We start from the raw sequence: 18,323 nt of genomic DNA, 5'->3' as shown, positions 1-18,323 counted from the left end.
ACCTTCTCAAACTACGGTAAAATTTCAGAAATATTAAAGTTAAATTTAAATTTAAACAATGAGTATCGATACCATGTACTATTAAATTTGGATTTAGGAATCATTAATACTATAAATTTTATGTCATTTTCGGATGTAAAACTTAACGAGGAGCAAAAAAAAAAAGAAAAAAACTATTTTAAAATTACAGTTCCAACCATCAAACAAATTTAAAATTCAAGCATAAAATATAATTTTCAAAGCATAGAACCATTTCATGTGCAAAAACTCCAAGTTGCAGCTTAGCAATATATATTTAAAATATTTTCAGAGATTTCGGGGCCAACTACCGAAAATTAGCATAAAACATTTTTCCCTAATTAAGACCAGTATTTCAAAAAAGAATGTTCAGATAATTACGAGTTGCAAAATCCCTTCATATTAGAACTATACACAGATAATTATAGCAAATATATTCAGATATTTGATCACTTATTTCATCATCATCATTATAATATTAAGTTACTTTCTAGAAATCGACAATAATGAAATTAGTTACGAGATCATTAACATTCAGTACAAAATAAAAACAAATGACTACCATTTTTATAAAATTGTAGATAAATTGAGAAGTATATTACAAGCCCTTATGCTGATGTGAAGAAACTACAATGAATCGTTTCATAACAATAAAATTCAATTTTTCAAATTGTGTTACAGTAAGCGGTGATGAAAAGCAATCGTAACAAATCACCTCATAACATAAAGATGGATTATCCGTTGACAATAAGGGAGGAATGCATATGCAAATTTTTATTTCAAAAATTCGTTCTGTGGCAGTAAATTTTTAGTTTTGTTGGAAATTTGACTTATTTGATTTTCCTAGAAATCATCTATTACATTTTAATTTATCTACATGAAACATGTTTATCGATATCGATTGTCTCAGAATAGCTTGTTTCTCAAAGTACAAAGCAAGCACTACGTTTAAAGAAAATGAATGCAAACCAATATTTTAGTCGTTTTAAGTAGATATATGAAAATTTCAAACAATTTAGATGAAATATCGATTGATATGCCAAACATTTGTTTGGAATGATAATTACATGCACTTCAAGCTTTCCCAATTTTAAAAAAATATCCCCAAAAATGTAAGATTCATTGTCATAGCCTTAAAATGGGATCATGAAATACTTCAAAGACATATTGATATTTTCAAATAATTTGCCATTACATTAGTAATCACAATTTCACCACTATGCAAACTGATGATTTTTGATAGAAAATATACATTTTGGATTTGGTGTAACATTTATAATTTTACTAACCAACTACATTTGTCCGGAAATCAACATTTTAACTGTAGTGGCTCCGAATTCTAGTTTGCATTTGATAGAAGCTTCAGATACTGCATGTTGTGGCAGGATCACTTCGAACAAAACAAGTCAACATCTGAATCGGAATAGATTAGATCTGAAAAACAAGAAACCATTCAATGGCAGAATATACATGACAGTTTTACTCTTTAAATATGCATTGATAATTACAAACGAAGCTTATGATTTCACTATTAATAGAAGCGAGAATAGAAATCCTACTTCAAATGTAGATTTAAGTTTACCAATGGCTGATCTTTTGAAAATGAAACTTTATAGTGATTTATAGATTTTAAAATAATTAACTAAACAAGATCTTTCAGAAGCTGTGCATATATGTATTCTCTAAGGATCAGAAGTGGAGCAAATAATGCTCAAATAGCATTAGCACAGTAGCCGCAGTTATTGGTTAGACTTCAGAATACCATATGTTATTTTGCCCTTTTCTAGAAACTGTCATAGAATCATTTAAACTGTCTCGGAACGAACGAATGAGTGCATAATGGAGAAAGAAACAACTCTTGAAGCTTCGTTTGACAAACATGGACGTTTTCTTTCTTAAGGTTACAACCGAAGTTTTCTGGATTATCATTTAAATACTTTAAAAGGAAATGAAATTGGTGACCTTACTGATATTAGTATGTACCAGTTACTTCGATTAACAAAATATTGAAAATTATATGCATTTTAAATAAAAATTACAATGAATTTAGAGCGTTCCAAAAAATGAGTTTACTGGAGGTTGAAAGTGAGACGAAAAAAAATTACATGGAAACATCTTTTGCTCATCTGCCACAGGCGTATGTTTGAAAAAGTTTCTGTCCATGCAATATTTCCTTAGTATACACCATGAAGAAAGCCTTACCTAGGCCGATTACTTCGACAATTACGTTTAGAAGTTGATATCGTGAAATAAGTATATCAACTCTTTTCTTAGGTAAAACTACTGTAGATATTTCAATAATTATTTCCAGGAAATTATGGTTTATTTATCTTTAACTGCCACCGATATACTTTCTGGAGAAACCAAATAAAATGGTTATCGAGTGTCTCTCTGTGGTAGTTTTATTGTTATAATTCAGAAACTTACCATGCCTTTGAATTCCATGTACTTCGAACTCATCTGAAGGGAATATCCTCCCCGTATAAAGAACTGCTTTCTAGTGAAGACGTTTTTGGACCTTGAAAAGCGTATTATCGATGGTGATGACATACTTTTTAACCGGAAAAGTAGCATCAACGGCCATGAGTTGTCTGACAGAAGAATACCTAAAACAAATAGAAGTACATTGTTATGGTTCTCATTCGATAATCCAAGCCAATGATTGGAAATCATTTGATGGTGTGACAATTCGCACAACTTACCGATATTACTTCAATGACGTTCTTTCCAGGACATCTAGATACCTACTACACATATGTAGATACTTTATGGCTGGAACTGAAAGGGCATTCATTTAACTTAATAAATTTGGTCATTCTAGAAAGTTTACCACAAGCCATGCAGAGACAACAGAATTACCTAGAAGCATTTTTGTCCTGCGTAGATGCTGGAATCTAGTTTCAAACGGTTCCTGGCCATGGAGTATTTCCCTCATAACGAGGGTCACTGGGTGATTCCATTCTAAGACGTTCAATTACTTTGAATCCTATACTCAGAAACGCGTATGACAGGCGTTTGAATTCCGGTAATTCATTATGGTAAGTAGCCAATAGGGCTGCATCTGTTTCAATAAATATTTTAAGATAATTATGTTTCGCATCTCTTTGCAGCCTCCAGTAATTTAATTTCTAGATGAACCAATTAATGGTTTTCAAATTCCATGCCGTTTTGTTAATATAAATAGCGAACTTACTGCGCCCTTGAATTGTCTCATCACCTTCAACATCACCTGTAAGGAATACTTCCTCGCATCCAGCATATTTGGGGTGGACAATCAAGTGCATGGAACAGAAAGCAACACTACTGGTGGTTGACGTAGTGCCTTTATCAAGCAAAATGACATGGATATAGGCCATGTTGTACTGTCTGTCAATGCCTAGTGAAAAAAAATGTGTACATTTTTACAGTTATAATTACCATAGATATAATCACATGATTATATCCAACATTCATCACGATATGATAATTATAAATATCGTAACTCACCGATATTACTTCTGTACGAAAGAAAAAATTTCGTGGCCATCCAGATAGCTGCCATCCATATTTTCGTCAAGAGAAAAGGCGGTCGCTTTGCTTACAGGAGTTGGCCACTGTTTCAAGCGAACAGCATAAAAAGTGTTCTTTGCAGTGAACAGCTCCAACAACGGCAGGCGATTTTGTTAAATTGATGACTTCTATGACGTATTTCACTGATGAGTGAAAAGGCCAGTGAATTCAACAGAAACTTTCTAGTATTACAGATATTTGATTTAAACGTTTCCCACTGGATAGTCTTACACAAAAGACTTGTCAAATTTGCATTAAACATTCTGTTCATTTATAGAAGAGGGCACAAGAGAGCAACTGCCACTGTTTCCTCTGTCATATTAGACTGTACCATGTAAAATCCACATGATTATAGCATTTTCGTCGCTTAGAAACTACTCGAGTGGAATATTCAAAGATTATGAATATTTCTTCCACATTAAATGTGCAGATTTTAATGCATTTTAGAAAGTTTCCAATAGATAAAAACATTTGAGCGGGCAACTGTTAGTAATTTTTAAATTTTAAAAGGGAATGGACTACAGAGATTATTCCTCTTTTGTTTTTCTTTACAATAAACAAATTTGATTTCAGAAAAAACATCTTTGCCTTAACTCATTTCATATTTTTAAGTGTTATGAAGATAATTTTTTTATATACTTAAGTATAAAATGCAATACGAAATTTATCTGAATAATTTCAAGTAAGTTCAAAATAGCTTAATTTAGTACGATTTTTTTTTTTATCTCAAATGCTTAGTAGCTTAATTCAATTCTATTTCTGAAAGGTTTTTCCTAGCCTTATTCTAACCGATTACTGCCTTTAATTCATTCATTTTGATTCGAAGACAATTGCAATTCCTTCACATGAAGCTATTCAAACTTCCATTTCCGAATTGCGATATAGAACAAACTAAGTTATTTCTAGATAACTGAAGAGTAAGAATTCGTCTTCTTTATTCAGTAAAAATTATATGTATCACATTAGGATGTATAAATATTAGACACCGAATTGAACTAGGTATTTTTAATGAGATTCCAAATTGTTACATCAACTAGAGGAATAGTTAATGTACAGAAAGCCAAAAAAGAACGAGGCAGATTGGAGATTTTAATTCCAAAACCGGGAGAAAAAGTTCGTTTCAAGTACGAAATGTCAAATAATTGAGCCTCAGATACGGAGCTAATACTGCTTTTGATGGCAAAAACAGCTAATTGGAATTTGAAAGAAAATGGCAGCTTTTAATTACATTGAGATATTGATTCCCAATAAGCCGTCACTCACTCCAATCCCCCCTAAATGAGAATAAATGAATATTATTCAGAGAAATTGGATATTTTAAAAGTTCTATTAAATTAATATTTTAATTTAAGTATAATTACGAGTATAAATTTTTCTTTTTATCGGATTCCGTCATAGCAAAACTTTGGGTTTTCCGGGATTTATGTCACTGAAATATCAAATTTAATCTTAATATGAATTTTAATCTACTCTGCTCATTGGAAAGTTTGCATTAATATGGTATCCGCCAATTTTTTTCCCCTTACTATAAAGGAGATACTTCAGTTATTGATTAAAGTCATTACAAGTTATAATTGCTGACTTAAGCAAAGAGTTACTTATTAAAGATTATCTATTAATTAATTGTTCTATGTTTCCTCTGGTTTGAGATTCAAGGGAGGGAGAAACTCAGCATGAATATTTAGTAATGTATCCATCCGAAAAAATATAACTACCTATTGATGGGATTTAAATACAAAATAATTTAAAATTACGAATTAAATTCTTACATATTAAACCTCGTTCACTTCAATTTCCTAAACATTTTTCAATAATTTTCTTACTTCAAAACGTTTTAAACTCGCCGCTTATATTATATTATATTCCTAATTCCTATTAAAATATTGGCCACGAAGGTGAAACTAAGCCACCCCAAATGATTAGAAGTATCAAATCCTTGCACAGTACGCAAATGCCACAACTCACACATACACAACCCACACCGGCACCCCTAAAACCACAACTCACACATACACAACCCACACCGTCACCCCTAAAACCACAACTCACACATACACAACCCACACCGTCACCCCTAAAACCACAACTCACACATACACAACCCACACCGTCACCCCTAAAACCACAACTCACACATACACAACCCACACCGTCACCCCTAAAACCACAACTCACACATACACAACCCACACCGTCACCCCTAAAACCACAACTCACACATACACAACCCACACCGTCACCCCTAAAACCACAACTCACACATACACAACCCACACCGTCACCCCCAAAAACCACAACTCACACATACACAACCCACACCTCCAACGCCACCCAGAGACCCACACTTTCACATACACAACCCACACCTCCAACGCCACCCAGAGACCCACACTTTCACATACACAACCCACACCTCCAACGCCACCCAGAGACCCACACTTTCACATACACAACCCACACCTCCAACGCCACCCAGAGACCCACACTTTCACATACACAACCCACACCTCCAACGCCACCCAGAGACCCACACTTTCACATACACAACCCACACCTCCAACGCCACCCAGAGACCCACACTTTCACATACACAACCCACACCTCCAACGCCACCCAGAGACCCACACTTTCACATACACAACCCACACCTCCAACGCCACCCAGAGACCCACACTTTCACATACATAACCCACACTTTCACAAACATAACCCACACCTCCAACGCCACCCAGAGACCCACACTTTCACAAACATAACCCACACCTCCAACGCCACCCCGATACTCAAACTTTTACACCTTACCCACATAGCCATTTCCACTTGGAGTTTCTGATGTTCGCAAATATTATCTACATAACCCAAACCATGATACAGTCAACAATTGTCTCTCAACCCCCGCTAACACTTCCAATTCCCAATTTTCAACATTGCGTAACAATACGCGATAACTCGACGAGTTAGCCATGAAGGCAATCGTTTCTTTTCCCATAAACCCATGGCGAAATAATTTATCACGTATTCATATTGGCTATTTCCACACTCCCCTATGCCATCACTTCATTCACGGCCTAATGTGACCTTGCACTGTTTCGACTAAATACATGACGACTCCCAAAACGAAATATTAATTCCATTCCGTACATCACGCCCATGCTTAAGATGAGACGCGATGTCATTCACAATGCACATTACTTCTCAATATTCTCATTTACATAATGCATTTTAACCTCAGAATAAAATGCACGTCAGTACCCCCGTTGCGTCCAGCCATGCATCGCGGAAACGACTTTTTTGAAATTAACACAAACCTAATTTTAAAAATACTAAACCCGGCGAATTTATGCTAGTTATGATGAGCGAAACGGTGAATTAAAGCAGGAAAACAGATTAAATAAGACGTGCGGTTTGCTCAAAAGCATTATTCTAAATTCCATGCAAATATTACCTATATTCTGCACTGCTTTCATCGATTCATGATTTTAAACATCATTTTCCTCAAAATTCGGTATGAAACTGTCAAAAATGGACATCTAGTAATTTTCGATCATGTCTCGAAATAATTCGATTCATTACAATCAAAATATATTAAGAATTAAACTTTCGATAAAATGCCATCTGTATAGAATACATGAAATGATTCTTAAGTTTAAAAATAGATATTTGTAAGTATAAATCTGGAGTTAGACGTACTGCATTACCACTAATGTTTTCCTTGCATTTCTTCAGCTTACTGTTTCAAATTTGCAATCTCAATATAAGATTTTTGTATTTCTTATATTAGATGGATACAAAACTAAATGTAATTTCCCAAATTTTAATTAATAAATTTTAAGACTTCATTTAATATGACTCGCTTCACGCCGAAAACGTTAAAATAAACCTCCACTGAAATTTTATAATACATTTCATGTAATAACATGCGGGAGAATTTGCGATTTGATTAAATAAAGGTAAAGCAATAAGAATAGCATTATGGGAAGGATGCAAACAAAATGCATGACTACCAACTACGCTTATACAATTTAGATTTACTATATTAATATAAACCTACACGAATAACGAAATAAGTAGGAATTGACCAATGACACAAACTTCTAATACAAGGCAATTTAAAGATTTTTTTTTATGTATAACTTGGATTGGACAACTGAAGAAAACCTAAATATAAGCAAATTCTTTCGAAAAGCAACAGAATGTTTAAGACAACGATCGGGAACTTAAGTGTGCACTATAGGTTCCACTTATGAATCAGCGACTAGCACTTTTCACGTTTTTAAAATGTAAAAATCCTTACACTTTTAACATGAATTACAAAATAACGCATTTAACTCCTATAAAAAGGCTAGTGACATTAGAATTTCAATAATTTTTGTATTCCCCTGCCATCACATAGAACAGAAATTCGATTTATCACTCATTCATTTAAAAAAATTAGGTCATTCTGAAAACTACTCAAAGTTAAAAAGTCTTTTATTTAACATTTTCATCATCCAGAAAAATTCTTTTCATCGTGCACAAATTTATCTCGATCTGTCTGATTGTATTCAGCACTTAGTCACTTCTCTATAGTATATCTAGGAAATTCCATAACCAATAGAGCAGAAAACTAGTACGCCTTGGTGTTTGGAATTTTAATATTTGAACAAACAATTTATTCCTTTTCTTATAAAACCTTGTTTTCGACAAAAATTCTTCGACACGAACAAATATCAACTATAAGATTTTTATTCTCAACATCCAGATGCGGCTCTTGATTAAGTAGTTAAACTTGTTTTAACAATAAAAGTCTCCTTTTTAAGAATTTAATTTTTACTACACAATCCGAGATTTGCTATATCACAATTCTTAAGCAGAAGTTCGAATAACAGCATGTAATCACCGAAACTAACGTTTTAACGTACTGAAAGAAGTGGAAGCTGTATTATGAAGAAACCAAAGGAATTGTCAACAAGTTCAATGAAACATTTGATATTAGTTAGAAATATCTCGACACGAAACTGTATAGGGAGTTAAATGAAAGATTTTGGACAATCAATATTTAGAATAGAGCTGATCTCCAAATTATCAATCATGAAAATTATTGGAATAATTGAATTGTAGTTTGAGTATTTTGGAAAATTCACCTGAACGATTTTAATGCATATCGTATCGGAAAGATATTCAACTTTTATTTTTAATTCAATGGGATTGCATTTATTGCCTGGTTATTCATGATTTGCGATCTATTACTCATCTTTGAAAAGGGATTCGATTGCTTCGTATGCCAAATTGTCTTTTGTGTTTTAAAAATGTTTTGAGCGATTTGTAAAAACCTTGGAAGGCATTAAAATCCAATCCTCGAGTATTCTGAAAGAGTGGAAAAGAAATATATAATCTCCGAATTTTCCACACAAGTAACCGCTAAGAGGCTAGGATGCCACAATTATGTAGACATACCTGGTTAGTCCAATAGAGTGGGAAAATCCAAAAGAAAATATAGTCCTCCGTCATCCAAGCATGGTGTGGTGTGATTATTAAGATCAGGCGCTCTCCTCAAACCTACTTGAAACCCAGTGTTGGATATTTAATCCAGAAATTGGAAGAATGACACTTGGAGCGAAGATAGTTTCAGTATAGACAGCATACGGACGCAAATGTCGCTTTGGAATCTAAATTCTTTGTGAAACGAGCTGAAAGAGAAATTGTGGTTATTTTTATCTCTAATTATAAATAATTATATAAAGAAATGCCTTTTTCATTTCTTTTCGAAGTGGAAGACATCTTGTATCTTACAGATTTGTATAGACAAGTGTTTCGTTCTACAAGTATATTGCATTCCGAATAAGATTCCCTCAGCGAATTATGCTCGTTCAACATGGTTCCATTGTATCTCAATCTAAACCTAAATCAATGTTAAAATTTTTAAAAAAATTCTACAGGAGTCTTTATATAGACTTGAAATCAATGGCAAACATAACAGAATGAATGAACAATGTTTCTATAACAAAAAACAGCTTTGGCTAAGCTGCGCCATACAATGATACACCATCTGCATCGTAAACGTAATAGCATATCAGACAAATATATGAACGTCTCGTTGCATAACAGAACATATAAGCTTACTCAACATTCCAAGACGTGTTAAAGCCTTCTGCTATTATTAACATTCGGATAAGAAAAGGAGAATACCTTATTCAGCTTGCATTGACATAACAAAGATTATCAAACAAATACGTTTTACGTTTCTTAACACTGGCATGGTTTTCCAAGGGCTTTTGCCTTGATGAGTTTATTATACAATAAATATATGTTGGAATATTTACAATAGGTGGTGTATAATCATATTTTTATTAGTTTATTTCATTAGAATTACCAATAATCCCAGTGGCTTTGAAAGTGTTTGCAAAATGTTTTGATAATGAAACATTAATTTCTCCCAGTAAAAGCCTGCTAAGAAAACCACGCCAAAAAACTATAATTGTGCTACGATTTTGCAGAATGTGTTATCAAAGCAACAAGCAAAGTTAAAACGTTCTGCATGAAAAATTCAAAGCAAGAAGGAGCAATTGAAAAAACTGTGGACCCAAATTTCAATATAAACAGAGTTACTTTTATATGCTTCATACTGTATTAGTTTCTTCCACACCATTGTAGCAAAAATGATAAAAGTTTTTAAGTATTGACATTTGTTCAAATGATGCATTTCAAAAATTTCGGCTCGTCATCACAGATAGTCCAATAACATTCGAAGTTCTATTAAAAGCATTAATATGGTTGCTAGAAATAGACCCGAAATTCATGTCCTGTATTACTAAATTTCAAGAAATTTTCCTATTTTTGGGTTAGTTGATTTTCTTTATATTACACAGTGCAAAGATTCTCATTACACAAGGAATGCAACGCTCTTCGGACATATCTTTGGACCTAAAGCTATCAAATTTGGCAAACAGCGACGTCTGGAGGAGTGTCATTCACCGAAAAAAATTCACTTTTTCGAAATTTTAGCTTTTTAATTAAAAAATTAAACTCATTGCAAAATTTCATTTCTAGTAATAGATAATTTTCCTCTACAATTCTGGAACATACAACAAAGAAACCAATTTTCTAAGAATTTAAAAGTCAACTTTTCACTGATACCAATTTTATTTCTATGCATTTAGTTTTCGGCAGATTTAATTTTAAAAAATAGTGACAACACTTATAACTTGAATAAAATTCCATTTGTTTAGTTGCCTATTTCAATAGCATGCTTTAGCTAATGTAAAGCTGTAATTTTAAAGAGTGAAATTTTATACATTAATTCCAAAATACAACTTCTATTTCTAATAAAGAACAAAGATTCAGACTTTTAATTTTCCTACAAATCGAACGACTGTAAACTTCCTTTCCAGAGAGCACTGCCTAATGAAACTAGCACTAGACCAAGACGATTGAAGCCTAAAATGCTATGCTATTACGAAATAAAAATGCAACGTCATTTTTTCTCCAAGTTTAATGTTAATAGTGATACATAATAAATAGTTTTACATTCATTTCAAAAGACAATCTGGAATGGAATTTTCTGCTAATAATAAACACAAAAATTTCCATTATAAAGAGAAGGTAAAACAATTCTGAAAATTAAAAATATGTTCTCAAATATGAAAATTAAATCGTCAAATCTAAGAAGAATTTTTTAACATATAAATTATAAAATATTAAAGATAAGCTTCTTCGGAAAAAAAATTATAAACTAATATTTCAGTATAACAATTCTTTGCATCTTCAAGAGATAAAAACAAATCTACTAATCTTCCATTAATATATTTACGCATACTAAAAAAAAAAAAAAAAAAAAAAAAAAAAAACGCAACTTACCCATTATTATTCAACTCTGTATCAATGATGAGCAATTCTTGAAAAGGTGAAACTAAAGACATGGAGAACCCATTCACAAGAAACAATGATAGTTAATAAAATGTATAGAGTTAAGCTATATTCAAGACAACTACATAGTTCATAATATTTTGTAAAGGAAACCTAACGTGGAGTGCAAGCAATAGTAATAGGAAAACCTATTAATCATTTGAGTTTTTATAGATTCACCAGAATCTAGAAACTTCTTATAATTTTTTCTCTTCTTCCAAAGATTTGTACTCAGCAAATCACCTTAAGAAAAGATTAGAAATTTTTTTACCCAAATTCGAACCCGAAATAATTATTGGGATAAATTGAGAAATAAATCTGCTGACTTTCATAAAAAATTAGCCTGTCATTCAGCAAATATCAGTGATTACTTAATATGTTATAAGCGGTGTTTTCATGTAAGGAACAACAAAAAGTGATGGCTCCATTTCATAGGCGTCAGTGCAGGCACACCATGATATTGATTGGCTCCTAATCCAAACTAATCCTAGCTGAAATAATATGTAGTCTTCGTTCTAGTTTGACTTCTTTTTTCGTCTCCTTAAAATGGATAGCCAGGTATGACCCCGACTTTCAAAATCAGAGATTTGTAAACTGAATCTTTATTCTAAAAATGGTGTAAAAAAGGTAAAAACGTAAAAAGTTTTTAAAAAAAGGTGTACAACTCTAAATCCTTTTTTGAATGGTCCTGAAGAATGGGACCCATATATGATTCATAGAGCAAAAAAATTGGGAAATTCCTCACATAACGTTAGTAAAATTACTAGTTTAAAATTACATACAGAACTTTTACAAATCTAACGGAGAATTTCTGGCCACGCAATACATAAAAGCAATAACTCTTTTCTACACATTATAAATACATTCAAAGCTCGAGCTCAGAAAAGTTAATCTTTTTTCTACATTCTTCAAAATGTATGAATTACAGATGAAAACCGAAGAATTCTTTATAAATTATTTTTAAAAAAATTTTCAAAGATAAACTACTTCTTTATGAAATGTCTGAACACTCCGCTGGAAATTGAATTATACATCAAAATGGTAACAGATACAAATTCACTTTCTCTCCATGCGCAGTATGGAAAGAGTTAAAAACATAAATCAAAATGGATACAATTTATTTTTGAAAACTATTTAAAAAGCAGTTGCCTGTGTTGTGTGTAAGTTAACAATTGAGCCAAAAATATAAAGAACTTTTCTTAACACATCCAAAGGAGCCACTCAACCTTCTCAAAATGTCATTTGCATCACCGATCCCACGGCTGACCTTTAACCTTATACTTTATACACGGCTGACCTTTAACCTTTGTTAGGTCCTCCCGCTGGTGTGGTGTGGAGAGGGGGTGCCAGCTCAGGTGTCGTCCTTGTCATCTGACCGCGGTTCAAAATGACGAGGTCCGTCCCGAAATAGCCCTAGTGTTGCTTCAAACGGGACGTTAATATAACTAAACTAAACTAACTTAACCTTTGTTATCCATTTGCAGATATAAACCTAACTGAATGGCCGTATTCGGACGTTTCAACGATTTTCTGAGCGGTCCAATCGATTTTCCATTTGAATTTTAAAACAGATATTTAATATTTATAAACATATTTTTTAATATCGATAGATTAAACTTTATGATTCTTTATACATCTCCATGTGTGTCTGCCATGGTAAGGCTTTATTTGTGGCACATGAACTACCTTTTCTGTTTTCCAATGGGCAACCCGGGACGTAATCAACTTTTTACTTTTCATTCGATAATTTTCGCGTAACTTTATAAGATCCAAAATATTTCTTTAACAATTTTTCAGATAAACCTACTTTTCTAATCGGTTTGAGAATCCATAATAGGTCCTCTGGTGCATAAGCTACTGGTCAATGTTTTGCATCCTATCTCACTATCTCTCTCCTGTCTTTCAAAAGGGCAAAGACGAAAAATTTACCGAACTACTTTTGCTTTGCAAATTAAATGGCTGCATAATGAGTTTTCTAATGATACCCTGAGTCATTTTTGCTTCGTACTAATATATATGAGAGATAAAAAAGTGTGAATCCCGTCGTTTCTCGATACGCGAAAGATAAAATGGCATCCTAAACTCTCTGATTAACATCGACATGAATCGATAATATATCGGAGTGCGTTTTATTTCAGTTTGCATTTTATGGTGTTGGTTGAAGTGGCTGATTCTCTACACTGCACATCCATAAAAATTGGCCACTGCCTTTGAAAGAAACATAGTATCTCGATCTGATATAACACTTGGGAATCCCCATTTCATTTGAATAGCCACCAAAAACAACTTCAGATGCTTTTGCGCTAGGGAGGTGCTTTCGCAATTGCGTATCGAATCAAATAATCCATGCAAACTGCAAATCACTTATTTAACTGCAAAGAGTTTGGGAAACGAAGAAATCAATTCCAGCTGGATCACAGGCCGCTTCTGCCGGTGGAAAGGATCTCAGGTGATCCGATGGAAACGGCGGAATACTCTTCTACGTCTGATTTTCTTTAAGATAGCTAAGAAATCGTCGAACAGTTCGATATAAGAAAGATTAATAAAACCGTCATCTTATTCTATCTAACATTTTAGCAATCCCTAAATGACCCCCTGTATGAGCATTATGAAAATGATGGAGAATATATATATATATATATATATATATATATATATATATATATATATATATATATATATATATATATATATATATATATATATATATATATATATATATATATATATATACAGGGTGTTCATTAATTATTGTTGGGGTTTCCGTACCTCATAACTTTCGAATAAAAAATATTACGCAAAAACCAATTACGTATTCGTAAATTACAACTCAAAGAGTTTTACGTGGCAACAATGCGATCTTAGCACATTTGCAGTCTGGGTAATTATGACGTCATAAATAAAAATGGTGAGCATGCAAGAAAAAGCAATGTGTGTATTGTGCTATTTCGAAACTAAATCTGACATAACTACTCAACGTCGCTTCAGGACCACGTACAAGAAAGATTCTCCTTCGCATAATTCGGACACTTGGAGGGAAATCGAATTTCGTCTCAATATGTTACGAGCCACGAAGGGCAGCCATGTGCAAATTCATTAATCTTTTTAATATCATTAATAAAATTCTTTGAGTTGTCATTTACGAATACGTAATCGGTTTTTGCGTAATATTTTTTATTCGAAAGTTATGAGGTACGGAAACCCCGACAATAATTAATGAACACCCTGTATATATATACACGTCTAAAATTGCACCATAAGATATTCTTTTAACTCTGACACTTATAGAAATGTTAAAATGTTGATTAAAGGACGTATTAAAAAGGAAACAATGAGGAAGTGATAATAACTCAACTGATTAAACTTCACATTTGAGAGTTACAAAATGAAGCAGGCACTTCATAAAAAATTCCAGTTTGGTCACCTGGTTCTTTAAGTGAACCAATATAATAAATTCGAAGCTACAATTCACTATAATTTACTATCCAAATTCTCAAAATTAGCTCTATATCCGAAACATACTCCGAATTTATACTCGAGATTTTGTAATTCGAGTTATTGAAGGAGGCAAATCTCAAAGAAATTACAATGAAAGCTCGGTGAAGTCATGGTGCGTTCAAAGTATCGACCAAAAGAATGTAATAAATCTTTCTTAATAAGAAATAAACCTTGTGGGGAATTCACATTTCGATAAGTAAGAGAAACATTATTAGATAAAAATGAAAAAAAATTAGTGTTGTAAAAATATCTAAAACATTAAGTTTAAGCGCAAAGAGCCATGCTTGACTGCATTGAGCCGTAAACCACTAGGAAGAAGAGTTTAAGCCGGAATAATTATTTCTCAGGGAAGCTATTTCTAATTATACATTAGGCTACCAGAAAAATCTTAACATTGACATTTAATAAAGAGAAACAAATCTCTTTTGCTAAAATGTAGAAAGATTTTTATAGCCATGCCATATTAAGCGATAAAATTAAATTTAATGTTTTTGAAATTGATGACTGAAGTTTGGCGAAATCTAAGTATGTTGTATAATCGAAATATGTTTGGCGAAAATCTACGCATGAGGAAAACTAAGTTCTTAAGCGATTAAAGGAAAATACGTGGGCCGGGATATCCTTGTTGGTAGGTCGTTGGATTCGCATCTCTTGGGATGTGAGTTCGAGCCCCGCCATCCGAAGACTCCTCGTGTATGTGGTGGCAGGTGCACGTATACAATTGTCGTGGTCACAGAATTCTCGAGATAATAAAACTTTGGATACTGGTTCAAAGGTGATCGTCTGATTGAGGCCTCTGTCGAATGTGTCTCTGATTGAGGTCTAAATTACAATCTGTGAAAAAAATGCATGAATGAAGTCCGCCCCGTAAAAAGGGTATTCTCTAGACTAAGTGGTACTCATGGAACTAGATGGCGCTCTTTCGACTTAAATCGCTGACTATGTCAGCGAGTTTGTCTATGACAAGTGCCATTAGAAACAACAACAACAGGAAATATGTGGATATATATTTTTTTTTATTTATACAAAGTTCCACTTTGAATTTAATAAATCAAGATGATTATCCCAAAAAATATAGCCAAAACTGAAATAATTGGCATCAAATTATTGCAAAATATACTCACATACTTATCTCTAATTCATTAATCTCAATGCTATGGAAAAGTCTGAATTAAGAAACTCATTTCGAACATTTAGAAGAAAGTATACTTAACCAGCGGGACTGGTCTTCCAAAGCCTTTTCAAATATTCGTTAATAAAGTTGTTATTCCAGAAAACGCCTTGGATTGGCGTGCAATTTTTATGAAATATTAACCATTGATGTGAATTTGGAATTATTACTGAATCTATCATGTAAATACAAGTCAATTTCTTGGCAATGAATCCCTTGTATGCGCTTAAGAATATCTAAAAATCAAATTTGTGTTTTAAAAGCGTTTTTTCAAAAAAAAATGATACATAACTACTCATGCAGTCACAAAATTTCGTTCCATATTTCAGATACTTAAACTATTAGATTTTGGAATTATGCATTTACATGCCTTTGAAAGTACAGGCAGACAGATGGCCAAACACTTTTTTACATTTAGCGCAAAATTTAATAGTCATCTGTAATTATAGATGTTAATGTATGATATTATATATATTCCAAAGGCGCGATGTATTGGATAGAAGCATGTGTTGCGCAGATTCGACACCCGAACAACAACAAATAATATTTTTTGTATATGTACTTTGTAGTATATTTCTATTATTTCAAGTGAAACATATGGAATGTTTTGTAGATATATTGGGGATTATATATAAAACAGTAGAAAAAATCTGAAGGTATAAAAAGAACTCTGATTGAAAGAATTCAGACTCAAACTGTAGGCCTGCAAAATAGGAACAAGAACCCTTCCATCATAAAAAAATGCAATTTATCCATTAGTGGCAGTGGAAAAATTTCATTTAACTTAGGAATAGAACTTCTTCTAATTTCTTCTATTAAGGTATATCCATCCTAAAGGCACAATGTTGTTGTTGTTGTTTCTAATGGCACTTGCCATGAACAAGCCCGCTGTCGACGACAGCCGATTTAAGCCTCAAGGGGAGCGCCTCTTGTTTCAATAGTAGCGCCATCTAGGGCCAAGAGAACGACTTAGCTACACACACGTCACAACCCTTTTTACGGGGTGGATTTCATTCACTCATCCACAGTTAGATCTGAATCGGAGAACGATCACCCCTGATCCAGTACCCCCAGTGGTATTACTCTTGACATGGAGGACTTTGTGACCACGACAGATTTAACGCGCGTCAGCCACCAAGCATGCGGGGAATCTTCGGCCAGCGGGGTTCGAACTCGCAACCTAAGGGACGCGAATCCGACGCTCTACCAATCAGGCTATCCCGGCCTATTATTGGCTATAAGCGTTTATTGCGCTTGCGTAATACCTTGTCTTAAAATAATAATTTTTATATAGATGTTTTGTATAATATTTCCATTATTTGAAGCGAAATTTACATAATGTTCTGTAGATATATTCGGAATTATATATAAAGTGGTACAAAAGAATTTTGAAAAAAAAAAAAGGAATTTTGAATGACAGGATTCAGATTCGAACTGAAGGCCTGAAAAATTGAAACAAATCCATTACCACCACACCAACTCACCAACAACACATTTGAAGCATAGGAGATATAACTTCTAAATTTTAAGCAGGACCTCGTTTAATATACGACAGTATATCTATTCTAATTGCACAATGTATTCGATTGCGAGACCCTGACATCTACAAATAATATTTTTGTAAAGGAACTTTTTAGTATATATCTGTTATTCCAAGTGAAAATTCAGGAGTGTTTTATGGATATATTGGGAATTATATATGTACAATAGTAGAAAAATTGGAACAAAAAAAAAAAAACAGAACTCTGATTTAAAGGATTCAGATTCGAACAAAAGACCGGCAAAATAAAAGCAGGTACACCATCATAACACTAAGCCACCTTCACAGCTCTAAACGAGAAAAAAATAACTTGTTACTTTGAAACAGGATTATGTTTTGCAATACGATGACATATGTATTCTGCATACTTACTATATTCGATAGAAGTATGCATTGCGCATGTGCGAGATCCTGACATTTAAAAATTATATTTTTTGTGCAGATATTTTTTAGTACATTTACGTTTTTTTAAGTGAAAATAATGAAATAATTTGTAGATATATTCGGAATTATGTACACAATAGTATAAAAAAAACCTTTTAAAAAAAGAAATTCTGAATGATAAGATTCAGATTCGAATCGAAGGCCTGCAAAATGGGAACAAGCCCTCCGACATCATACCACCTCGTCAAATAAACAGTAGTAGATGAGAAGAAATATATT

General features: G+C 33.0%; 1 protein-coding gene across 5 annotated transcripts; it reads right to left on the bottom strand.

Moving 5' to 3' along the window:
- Positions 1-204: 204 nt before the first annotated feature.
- LOC129957568 (uncharacterized) lies at positions 205-11,589 on the bottom strand. Of its 5 annotated transcripts, XM_056069931.1 has the most exons (6): positions 11,404-11,589; positions 9,004-9,236; positions 3,505-3,710; positions 3,212-3,394; positions 2,446-2,624; positions 205-1,452 (listed from the first exon to the last, which is right to left on the bottom strand). In XM_056069931.1, exons 3-6 carry the CDS (start codon positions 3,557-3,559, stop codon positions 1,447-1,449), a joined length of 423 nt encoding a protein of 140 aa, XP_055925906.1. In that variant the 5' UTR covers positions 3,560-3,710; positions 9,004-9,236; positions 11,404-11,589; the 3' UTR covers positions 205-1,446. The 5 variants fall into 5 exon arrangements, 2 of the variants coding, with proteins under 2 accessions (XP_055925906.1, XP_055925907.1); XR_008782779.1 differs by lacking the exons at positions 9,004-9,236; positions 11,404-11,589 and adding an exon at positions 2,721-3,079 and having other exon boundaries at positions 3,505-5,553; XR_008782778.1 differs by lacking the exons at positions 9,004-9,236; positions 11,404-11,589 and having other exon boundaries at positions 2,721-3,394; positions 3,505-5,553.
- Positions 11,590-18,323: the final 6,734 nt, after the last annotated feature.

Source organism: Argiope bruennichi, chromosome 11 (genome assembly GCF_947563725.1).
Source record: "Argiope bruennichi chromosome 11, qqArgBrue1.1, whole genome shotgun sequence".
In the NCBI taxonomy this organism is placed as follows: Eukaryota; Metazoa; Arthropoda; class Arachnida; order Araneae; family Araneidae; genus Argiope; species Argiope bruennichi.
Note: the sequence above shows the minus strand (reverse complement) of the source record. Positions and strands in the feature narration are given on the sequence as shown.